Below are 12,807 nucleotides of genomic sequence, written 5' to 3'. Positions count from 1 at the left end.
TTACAATAAATTACAGTAAGAAATAGAGTATATGTTGAAAAAATTAAATAAGTAGTGCAAAACAAAAGCAAAATTAGTGAAATAATGTTCATGCATTCATTGTCCATTCATAAACCTGATGATGGAGGGGAAGAACCTATTCCTAAAATGCTGAGTGTGGGTCTTCAGGCTCTTGTACATCTTTATGGTATTTTCCCCACATCCATTTCAGTTCTTCATTTAGATATTCTGATTGACTTTCCTGTTCTCCTGAGGGCCTTATATAACAAGTTCTGAAGAAGGTTATCATTGACCTAAACGATTAACTCCATCTGCCTACGTGGAGATCAGAAGATGCCTGTTGAAAGTGCTACCACTGATAAAAGCACCAAAAACAGCAGAGTTGTTATATTTTCTGTAGGATGGATCAGACAGGACATATTCTCTGATTGTCATCTTGCAGGCAATTTTCGGAATATATCCATCAGCTGGAAAGTATCCTTGCAAGTTCCACAGTTAGAAGCTGATATTTTTCCTTGTGTCTGCTTAGAAAGAGTAGAGTCATTGCTCAAACCTTCAATATCACTTAAATTATCGCATGGATGAATGTGCTTATTTTCACATTGTAGCTGGAAAGATTTGCTGCTATATTTTATGTAATGCTAGAGAATAAACCAGAGATTACAATTATTCCTTAACAAATACTCCCTTAGTCAAAAAATGTTGTTAAATGACAAGTGGGACCTACAGATCTCACATTTTAATTAAATTGGTTGCCTAAAGGCTTGAACAGAAGATGTTTTCATTTTTTATTAGGTAATATTTTCTGTAGTTCTTCATAGAATGCACATCACCTTTACAAAAGAGAATGCTTCGTGGTTTTATCCACAGTATTATTTATTGGAGTGACTATATATCAGTGTTGTCAGTGTTTCTTAAGAAGAACATTATATGTATACATTATATTCCATCGTGTCAGTACCAACATGATCACATTTTTAGCAAAGTACACAAAATGCTGGAGTAGCTCAGCAAATCAGGCAGCATCTATGGAAAGGAATAAACAATTGACATTTCCGGCTGAAACCCTTCATCAGGACGGGAAAGGAAAGAGGGAAGAAGCCAGAATGAAAAGGTCGGGGGTTTGACTCCTCATCTTTTTCTCTCCAGTCCTGCTGAAGCATCTTGGCTCAAAACATTGATTCTGCTTTTTTCCACAGATGCTGCCTGGCCTGCTGAGTTCCTCCAGCACTTTTTGTGTGTTGCTTGGGTTTTCAGCATCTGCAGGTTTTTTTTCTTGTCGGTGATAGGTGAAACCAGGTGAGGGGGAAGTAGGTGAGTAGGGGAGGGGGGGCATGAAGTGAGAAGCTGGGAGGTGATAGGTGGAGGAGGCAAAGGGCTGAAGAAGAATGAATCTGATGGGAGAGGACCATGGAAAAAAAAAGAAAGGAGAAAGGGCACCAGAAGGATGTGATAAGCAAGTGAGGAGGAGAGAAGTGGTGCAAAGGGAACCAGAATGAGGAATGTGAAAAAGTAGAAGGGTGTGTGGAAAAATTACCAAACGGAGAACACTACAGCACAGGAACAGGCCCTTCATGCTAGACCAGTTAAATTAGTAATCAAATGGCCAACTGAACTTACAACTAAGAGGTTTAGTTGGCCATTTTATTACTAATTTAATTGGTCTGCCTACACAATATCCACATCCTTCCATTTTCCTCATGTTCACGTGCCTATCTAAACCATTCATGTGCCTATCTGAATGTGTCTTAAAAGTCTCTACTGTTCCTACCATCACCCCAGGCAGTGCATTCCAGGCACACACCACTCCCTGCATAAAAACTTGCTCCTCACCTCTCCATGGAACCTACCATCTCTCCCCTTAAATGCATGTCTTCTGATATTAGACATTTCAACCCTGGGAAAAAGATACTGCCTGTTTACGTTATCTATGCCTCTCATAATCTGATAAACCTCTATCAGATCTCCCCTCAGCCTCCGCTGCTCCAGAGAAAACAACCCAAGTTTGTCCAACCTCTCATTATAGCACATGCCCTCTAACCCAGGCAGCATCCTGATAAACCTTATTGGCAGACTGGTAGACTTTAAAGAAATCAATGTTCATGCCATCAGGTTGGAGGTTACTAAAAGGAATATGAAATGTTACTCTTCCAACCAGAATTTGGCCTCATCATGGTTTTAGAGGAGGACATGTTAGATTTATAGTGTATAACATGAGGTTTTATTGTTTGTGTGATAGATTCTTAGATTTTCTCCTAAAGGACTCACATGATTAGGTTCTGAGAGAGACTAGAGAGACTGAAGATCTGATCAGGGAAAAAAGAGCCATATGTTTGGTAGATGCAGCTTTAATCAAGCTAATCCTCTTGAAGTGTATCAGGGATGGAGGTATACTCTTCAGAAGAAAATTAAGTCAAACGAGGGCCACGAGATAATCCTGGAAGAGCAGAAGGGTGGTGACAGGGTCAGTTTGGTGACCTATATGTGGAACCACAAGAAATGGGGGAAAATCATAAATTATCACTTCCTGTTTGTATATACCATGGAGAAGCCAGTGGATACAGAGAAACAAACACTCTTCCCAGTTTAATAATGTCTTCCCTACAGCAAGGTAAGCAATAAGTAATTGTCCATGTGCAGCCTCATCAACAGACTGTAGAACTGCACCATGACCCCCATCTTTTATACTGAGTGCCCTGACTGATGAAGGCCAGCATGCCAGAAGCTTTCTTCACTACATGCGACTCCACTTTCAATGAACTGTACTCTAATTTCTTGTACTCCAATGTCCCTCTGTTCTACAACATACTCCGCAGCCCTAGCATTCACTGTGAAAGCCCTATAATTATTATAATTTTCCAAATTATTTATTTATTGTATGTTCCTCCCCTTGAGCACGTGGGTTTGCTCCAGGTTCCTCCCACTGTCCAAAGATATACTGTTTAATAGGTTAACTGGTCATTGTAAGTTGTCCTGTGAGAGGCTAGGGTTAACTAGGTAGGTTACTGGGTGGCATGGCTCATTGGGTCATGTATTCTGTGTTTGTTACTCTGGATTTCCAGCATCTGCAGAATCTCTTGAGATTTGTGTTTTTGATTTGCACGTCATACACACAATGCTGGAGGAAATCAACAGGTCAGGCAGCATCGATGGAGAGGAATAAATAGTCAATGTTTTGGGCTGAGACCCTTCATCAAGACTCATGGTCCTGGCCTGAAATGTTGACTGTTTGTTTCTCTCCATAGATGCTCCTAACTTGTTGAGTTCCTCTGGATTTCCAGCAGACAGACTGACACCAGGTAGACAATCTTTGAAGATTATCGATAATGGCTGGGGTCATCTGTCTAGTAAAGACACTGCCCAGAAGAAGGCAATGGCAAACCACTTCTGTAGAAAGATTTGCCAAGAACATGATCACTATAGCACATGATGATGATGATGGTGATTGCAAAGTCCCACTGGCGCAGAACAACAAATTTCACAACGTATGTCACAGATACCAAACCTGACTCTATACTGATACTGGTTCTATCTGATACTAGTTCTAATTCTGAAGTATCTCTTTGGCATTCACACTACTGTATTTTGTATTTGTGTTTGAATGTCTTCTAGTGACTGTATGCACAGTGAAATAAGATACGTAAAATTTGCCTGAATTATTTTAGACCCTTCACTAATATTAAATTATTGAATGGGCTTTGGGACCAATTATAAGAATCTGCCAGTTTTGCAGGTAATTCTTTCCTCTAATTCACTAAACGAGGAGTTTCCCCTGTTGCTCAGTTAGCATGCAGTGATTAATTCCAGTCTAACATAACAGGTGAAGTGGAGCGTGCTTCTCCATATTGTATCTACTTTCTGCCTGTCTGTATTGTATTTTGTGTTGTGCGTTTATTACGGGTAATTTGTTACATGGGTTGGGCCGTGGTAGAAGTGAAGAGTATAGTTACGTGCTCACGCTCTGTCTTTAGTTAGTTTATAGTCTGGCTAGGGTAGGGAGTAAGTCGGGGGAATAATATTTTTTGGTTGGCCATCTCATTTCGTCACTGAAATACACTTAAGAACACTTGGCTTAAGTAAATTTAAATATGCTTAGACTGGTTATTTCATTGTATCACTAGCGTAGTTTCATTAACTTTATTGTGACAAGATAATTTGTCTTTGCTGGTTTCTCAATTAAAGATCTTCCTTTGACTTAGGACTTTGTTATTTGTGGAGAGCATGTCTTAGTGTCAACCCCCCAGTGCTTCATCTCTGAGTGGCTTTGGTTTGTTTTCAAGTAACTACTACACTCATGAAAGCGCAACATGGGAGTGCGTTCAGTTTAAAAAAAAACATTGACAGGATAAGATTACAGTCAAACGTTTATTGCTAATTCATTAAATCAGGGTTTTCAACCAATTATTCATGGTCAAGATGGTTTAGTTTCTGGCCAGCAAACAATGCTTGAATTTCGATGAGATTAGTTCCTGTCCACAGGTTTTTCAGTTTAAACTGAATATAATTTAAGAATAGGGGGACAAATCCGGTAAGACTCTGAATAGTCTGGTCCAGAGTACATCACAGAATCACTTTCGTTTTATAATCCTGCTCGAGCTCTCAGGTCTTCTTCCGCCAATCTCTTAAATGTAAACAATCTCCTCCAAAAGGTAATTGGCAAGTCAACTGTTTTGAACTATGCTCCTTAACCGTGGAATTCAATACCTAAAACTATTAGGGATGCAGACTCAGTTGACACTTTCAAACCCCAGCTCAAAACGTATTTATTTAACCTTGCTTTTAACTAGCTTTGTTATGCCTTTTATTTGCGCTTCATCTCATTGTAAAACAGTTTGAAATGCATCATTTGTATGAAAAGTGCTCAATAAGTGCGTTACTATTATTTTTATTGTTATTAAGACTCATGCTAATCTGAACTGAGTCAAGCACAAGGTTCTTTTGTTGCAGTACTCTTCAGCTGGATGCAGTGCACGTCCCTGACGTTGATCATGTAACTGTTTTGCAGGCTATGGTTTCGTAGACTTTGACAGCCCCGCAGCTGCACAGAAGGCAGTGGCGTCACTCAAAGCCAGTGGAGTACAGGCCCAGATGGCAAAGGTGAGCACTCATGACAAGGAACCATTTCTATTCCTGCATTGCAGCGTTACTTTACCAGAGGGATGCATAATAACAATATGCGGGTTTAAAGAAGTTACCGGTTAATATTTCCAATTAATTAAGCAACCAGTTAATTTTCACTCAATATTAAATATTTTTTTATCATTAATATCAATGTACTTTTATAAAACATTGGTTTGACTTGTTGGTGATGAGTATACATAACTACCTCTTCTTCCATTCACAGGTAGAGTTGTAAATTAGCACCTCATGTAAATACAATGATAAATGTTTAAGGGGAACATGAGGGGGAACTTTTTCACTCAGAGGGTGCCGAGGGTGTGAAATGAGCTGGAAGGAGAAGTTGTGGATGCGGGTTCGATTTCAACGTTTAAGATACATTTGGATAGGTACATCGATGGGAGGTGTATGCAGAGCTATCGTCTAGGTGCAGGTTGAGGGAACCAGGTGGATTAATAGTTCTGTGTGGATTAGATGGGCTGAAGGGATCTACTTCTGAGCTGTAGTGTTCTATGACTCAAACCAGTCTTGTATATCACAGTGTTCTAAATTTTGGTTTGAGCATATTGCTTCCTGTGCTAGTGAGGCCTTGGACCTGTCAATAGAAAACTAGGCTTGAAAGATTATTATAGACCAAATGTAGAGTTTTATTCAATTATCTTTGGGAGTCATGGATTAAATATTTGAATAGGTTTCCTAGTAGAATGACATATGAAGTAAAGAACAGTCCTTTCTTTTCAATACTGCACACTATTTGTTATTTTTATTACCATTTGCAATAATTAAGTTGTAACAGTGAAAATGTAAATTTTCATATAGCTTCAAAATTGTTTGTTGTCATTTCCTGCATGTTATGTATTTTAAATTTCAGTAATATTTGAGTAATCTTGTAAATATGCTGCTGATTAAGCATTCTTTGTTTTTTTAAATAATTAGTTATGGGTTATATGTAAAAGTAGGTAAATGGCATACGTCATCATGCCACCATGTGATACATGCATGCCTTGCTTAAAGTGCAATGAATTTAGACTCACATTTCAGACTCTGCCTTTTCCTTTAAATTAGTTTTATGTTTTAGAGATAAAACATAAAAAACATAGGCCACAGTTTAAGAATAAGGTGTAGACCATTTAGAAAGGAGTTGAGGAAAAACTTTTTCACCCAGAGAGTTCTGGATCTGTGGAATGCTCTGCCTCAGAAGGCAGTGGAAGCCAATTCTCTGGATGCTTTCAAAAAAGAGTTAGATAGAGCTCTTAAAGATAGCAGAGTCAAGGGATATGGGGAGAAGGCAGGACCGGGGTACTAAACACAAAGTACACTGCAGATGCTGTGGTCAAATCAACACGTACAAACAAGCTGGATGAACGTATCAGGTCGGGCAGCATCTGTTGAAATGAGCGGAGTACTGATTGTAGATGATCAGCCATGATCACGGTGAATGGCGGTGCTGGCTTGAAGGGCCAAATGGCCTACTCCTGCACCTATTGTCTATAACAGTGTCACTTATGTATTTTAAAAATGAACCTGAAATGACTACCTAGCTGTGGGACATTCAAGTTTAAAAGAAGCATAGCCCTTTTTTCTCTTTGCAGCAGCGCATTTTCTTCACAAAAGGGGAGACAATTGAGTCAGAAAAGAAAATGGAAGAAGTCATGGGTTCATAAATAGTGAATACTGGGCAATAATAATAATAAAATCGAACAGAAGTAGTTAGCTACATTGAAAAGATTGGCTCATTTGATTACACAAACAATAACTGAAATATATATACTGAACAGATTGAACAGTATTTTAGAACAAATGAAATAGCCAATCAGAAACAAGTACAAATTTTGTGGAGTCTTTTGGATTTAAGAGCATACAGTTTGCTGAGAAATTTAACTGCTCCAACCAAACTAGGTATTGTTGATATTGTGAAAGTAATGCCGGAACATTCAGAACCTTGTTGATTGCAGAGCGCTTTAGGTTTCATAAGTGGAATCGAAAGGAAGGGGAGTCCATTTCAGCATATGTGACTCTATTGAAGAGATTGCCTGATTATTGTTAGTTCTGCAATGAGCTTAATGATGCACTGAGAGATCATTTTGTTTCTGGAAACTTACAAAGAGGCATTCAAAAACATTTAAAGGAGCATTGAAATTGCTGTTTCAATGGAAACCACGTAAAGAGACACAATTGAGTTGCAGTCAAGAATGAAAGTGAGCATGAACAAAATTTCAATGGTTCAACAGAAGACGCCCTGACTGAACAAATTGTGTTATCATTGTGGCAGGGCCTTACGTACACCAGACTACTGCAGATTTGAAGGCAATACGGGCAGAAAATGCAACAGATTAGGACACATACAAAGTGAATGAGAGGCAGATAAAAATTAAATGTATTGCACAGGGAAGAGAAAAAGATAAAATGTCAAAAAGATCATTAACCTACATACTGTTGTTGAAAAATCTAATAATGGTAAGTGGTGCAGGACTGTGTAGCCTTAAGATATACAATGTGAAAAATAACATTAGTCAAACAATATGGCTTACACCAGAAGTAAGTGGCACATCTATTAAAATGGAATTGGACACTAACTTTGCTGTTTCAGTCATTGTACAAAATGAGTTTGAGAAGCATTTCAAAGGTACTAAACTGAAGTCTGCAGATATCCAGCTAACAACGTATACTGGAGAAAGGATCATTCCTGTGGGAATGACATTTGTAGCAGTGAAATACAACAACTAACAAATATTGGGCTTGAATGTGGTAAAAACAAAAGGACCAGCATTGTGAGGTAGTGAATTGCTGAGGCAATTACAACTTGATTGAAGATCCATTCTCCTCCCTGTAATGGAATCAGCTGGATAGTGTAGTATAGTGTGTATACAGTTGAGATGCTTTCTATATTGAGTTGGAGTTTATAATTAAGCAGGGTTGAGTTTTGTGTATAACAGGACTGTACATAAGATGACTCTGACAGGAAGTGATAAAGTCAAGGGTGCTGGTGGGGAAGCAACATTGACATATAACAAAAATTCAATAATTGTATTGCTTTTATATTTATGCTTACTGTGTTTTTAATGCTACATTGGATCTGGAGTAAAAATTATATCTTTCTCCTTTACACTCGTACTGAGGAATGACAATAAACTATCTTGAATTTTGATTCATAGCCAAGTTGATTGTTCTGAATTAGGCTATGATTTTCCAAATCTTCATTAGTTTTGTCCCTAAGAATCCTCTCTCACAGCTTCCCTGCCACTGACTTGAGACTCACTGGTCTGTAGTTTCCTAGGTTCACCCTATTTCCCCTCTTATAACCATATAACAATTATAGCACAGTAACAGGCCATCTCGGCCCTTCTAGTCCATGCCAAACGCTTACTCTCACCTAGTCCCACCGACCTGCACCCAGCCCATAACCCTCCATTCCTTTCCTGTCCATATACCTATCCAATTTTTTTTTTAAATGACAATATCGAACCTGCCTCTACCACTTCTACTGGAAGCTCGTTCCACACAGTTTCCACTCTCTGAGTAAAGAAGTTCCCTCTTGTGTTACTCCTAAACTTTTGCCCCTGAACTCTCAACTCCTGTCCTCTTGTTTGAATCTCCCCTACTCTCAATGGAAAAAGCCTATCCTCGTCAACTCTATCTATCCCCCTCATAAATTTAAATACCTCTATCAGGTCCCCCCTCAACCTTCTATGCTCCAAAGAATAAAGACCTAACTTGTTCAACCTTTCTCTGTAACTTAGGTGCTGAAACCCAGGTAGCATTCTGGTAAATCTCCTCTGTACTCTCTCTAGTTTGTTGACATCTTTCCTATAATTCGGTGACCAGAACTGTACACAATACTCCAAATAAACAACAATGAACCAGAACCAGTCATGAACTCTCCATTCACTAGCCCATTCTGTCCTTTCCCTCACATTTATTCTTCATAATATCTGAATTCCTGCCTTGACCCCACCTCTCTACTTCTGTCCCAAGTCCTCAGTGTTGTCATACACATCCCCATCAGGGGATTGGCCTGTCAATTCAACTGTATATTAACTAGAAAAATATTTTGCCAATATTTTAAAAAATGATGGGGTATTATTTTGTGGTGTACAGTACATCTGCAGAGAGATTGGATTTGTGATTAATTGTTCTCACTAGACTGAAGGAGGCTGAGAGGGTTATAAGGTCCTAAGGGTATTCATGAGGGGTTGGAGATAAGATGGTTTGTCCCAGTCTTTTTCCCATGGTAGGGAGTCTAAAACTTGAGGGTTCAGGTTTAACGTGAGAGCAGAAAGGTTTAAATAAGACTTGAGGAGCAGGTTTCTCCACATAGAGCTGTGTGAAAAAGGTAGAGAGAGCTGCCAGAAATATTGGCAGATGTGGATGCAATTGTAATCTTTAAAAAAAAAGTTTGGATGGGATATGGATTGGAAAGGTTTAGAGCAGGGAGTTCTCAACATTTTTGATGTCATGGATCGCAACCGTTAACCAAGGGGCCCATGGACCCAGTTTGGGAACCCCTGGCTTAGAGGGATATGGTCTGAATGCGGGCAAATAGGACTAGATGAGGAAGACAGCTTGGTCAGCATGATTCAGATGAGCCAAAGGGCCTTTTCCTGCGCTGGAATGCTCCATGCCTCCATATTTCCAAAGTCATTTGAAATTCATCCCTTCCCAAATACAATTGCAAACCTTATTCCTAGCTCTACATTTGGCTCCAAGTCAATATCTGGGTCTTTATGTCAAATCCTGCTTTGTGCATCTTAAACTTACATTTCAATGTCTCACTTAAACTTTGAGGTGCAACCCCTTTTTGTCGTGTACCATGTGGTAATGACTTAGAATCACAACAGGATCAAATGTGTGCTTGACTAGGAAAGCCTACAAAAAGTAGTGAGTAAAGCCCACCCCACCACTCAGCACATTTACAAGGAGTGCTGTCATAGGAAAGCAGCACACATCACCAAGGGTCCCACCATCCAGGCCATGCTTGCTTCTCGCTGCTGCCATCAGGAAGATGGTACAGGAACCTCAATAACCACAGCACCAGCTTCTCTTCAATCACCAGGCTTCTGAGCCAGAGGGAATAACTTCACTCATTCCAACAGTGAACTGTTCCCACAACCTATGGACTCACTTTCAAGGATTTCATCTCATAAACATGAGAAATTCTGCAGATGCCAGAAGTCCAAAGCAACACACAGGAAATTCTGGAGGAAGTCAGCAGGTCAGGCAGCGTATATGGAAATGAATAAACAGTTGACATTTCAGCCCAAGGCCCTTCTTCAGGACAATCCTATGGTGACTTCGGTTAAAAAAAAATCTACTTTGTATTTTGAACTTTGAAATAAAAACGATAGCTCTCTGCCAAGAAAAGACACCTTGCAAAATGTTTAAAGCTAAGCTGTGACCCTTAACTTGAATCCATTGGGTCCATTCTGAGACAGTTGTCATCATGTTAGAACCAGGTTTGCAGGCACAAAGTCCATGTTAATTGAGTTGGATTCCAGAGATTGTTCCTGAACTGGGAAGTGGTTGGATTTCATTTTGTATTTAATATTTCACTAGTATTTGTGTGTGTGTGTGTGTGTGTGTGTGTGTGTGTGTGTGTGTGTGTGTGTGTGTGTGTGTGTGTGTGTGTGTGTGTGTGTGTGTGTGTGTGTACACTATAACTATATATATATACAGTTTGATCAAGTATTCTTTTTCATCTAAATAACTCATTACGAGTTACATGTATAAATATGTGAATTTCATACGTCATTACGCCACTATGTGAGATGTGCATGACTCGCTTAAAGAACAAACTTGAGTCTCACATTTCCCAACTCTCTTGTTTTCTTTTGAATAATATTTACTGTTTTGAAGTTATACTATTGTTCTGCCCAGTCCCATCGACCTGCACTGGGGCCATAGCCCTCCATAACCCTCCTATCCATGTCCTTACCCAAACTTCTCTTAAATGTTGCAATCAAATTTGTTTAATTTTTAGAAAAATATCTTATCAGAAATCAACAACCACTTCCCAAAAAAGCATGACTTACATTTACATGAATTTTGCATTCTTGCGGTGAGTGATAAGCCTCTCACATTGCAAAATTTAAACATTCCTGAGTCACCTCCATGAACATCTGCTTTCATTAGACTGTGTCAGCTGAGTGAACAAATATGTTATATATCTTGGGTGCAAACAGATCTGCTTTTCACCCTCTAGACATTCACTCCATGACTGTCCTACGCAACCTCGTGCCAGAAACTGGAAGCTTTCTTTATGTTCACACTTAAATATTTTTGTACATCTCTGGTGTGCCATTGCCTTCACCACAGATGGATGTAGTTTCTGAATAATTCGTAAAGTTGCCTGAAGAGTGGGTAAAGAAACAACGTGGCCACTTAAGAACCTGTACATCGATTTTTTTTCAGATCCTTTGTGTAGTTTTATATTGATTCTATTGCATTGCTTTGTTCTGCTGTGAATGCCTGCAAGTAAATAAAACTCAATATGGTATATGGTGACATATATGCACTTTGATAATAGATTTACTTTGAACATCACCCGGCTTTCACAGCAAGTGTTCACATTGCATAGACAGGATATCTGCATTTGAAGGTTAAATTACTGTAGTTACCAAAATTAAACTTACAGTATATTGGTTGCCAACTTAAGGTAATTATTTACAAATGTTCTTTATACGACAAATGGTGTTTATGTATTGTCCTCTTAAAGAGTGATTCATGTCAGTCGGAGGTATCTTCCTTTCAGAATCTGATTTATTTATGTATTTATAATTATTGCACTGTGCCACTGCAATACCTAAAAATTACTTTCAACTGTACTGAGAAATATATATATTTTGCTGCCTCCAAACAAGAAATTTCACAACATTTCAACATTTGTCAGTGACAATAAACATGATTCTGAAAGGAATATATTTCTGAATGATACGACCCTATCTTTCTCTTTAAGAGGACAATACATATGACACAAGAATCTCTGCAAATGCTGGAAATCTAGAGTAACACACACAAAATGTAGGGGAACTCAACAGGTCAAGCAGCATCTATGGAGAGGAATAAGCAGTTGCCGTTTCAGGCCAAGTCTTATGTTTTATATATATATATATATATATGTAAATAGCGTTTGTGGGTTCATTTTCCGTTCAGAAATCTGATGGTGGCAGAGAAGAAGCTGTTCCTAAAATGTGTTCATCAAACACACATCAGGAATCCAAACCAGCCTTAGGCTTTGCTTTGTGATAAATACAGCGTTAATGCTCAGACCAGCTCTGCTAGCAAGAAGTGATCATATTGACTGTATTTTTTAAACCTTTGGCTAATTCTGGATGCTTGTATGAGACATAACAGCATCATGTTGCGCTACATGTCAGAGTTTGGTGTTGCTCTTGGCAGAGCATGTCCACATCTCTGCCTCCCACAGACAACACCACAGCAACAACTTGTTCACTTGTTTCACGTTCTGAGTCTAATCAATTGCACCTGTCCATACTGATGATGCTTTTTGGAGAATCACTGCACCTGAAGTCACGGCATTTCATGATCATACTTTATATATTCCATAACACCAGCATTTCCCTCATCGGCTATCACTATTAGTTCATCGAAAAACTTCATTGTGTTTGGTTGGCAATAAAAAAAATACTGGCTTCCCATTGTTCTCAGTTTTGAAGTGCCACAGGAGGTGAT

At 39.0% G+C, this 12,807-nt stretch overlaps 1 protein-coding gene across 4 annotated transcripts in view; it reads left to right on the top strand.

The window, feature by feature from the left end:
- Nucleotides 1-12,807, top strand: part of LOC140713876 (RNA-binding motif, single-stranded-interacting protein 3) — a 632,800-nt gene that overhangs the window by 306,801 nt on the left and 313,192 nt on the right. For all 4 annotated transcript variants that reach the window (XM_073024496.1, XM_073024497.1, XM_073024495.1 and 1 more), the window contains one exon: nucleotides 5,006-5,097. In XM_073024496.1, coding sequence (XP_072880597.1) covers nucleotides 5,006-5,097 — 92 coding nt within the window. The remainder of the gene's footprint in view (nucleotides 1-5,005; nucleotides 5,098-12,807) is intronic.

The sequence above is a fragment of the Hemitrygon akajei genome, chromosome 20 (assembly GCF_048418815.1).
Source record: "Hemitrygon akajei chromosome 20, sHemAka1.3, whole genome shotgun sequence".
Lineage (NCBI taxonomy): Eukaryota > Metazoa > Chordata > Chondrichthyes > Myliobatiformes > Dasyatidae > Hemitrygon > Hemitrygon akajei.
Note: the sequence above shows the minus strand (reverse complement) of the source record. Positions and strands in the feature narration are given on the sequence as shown.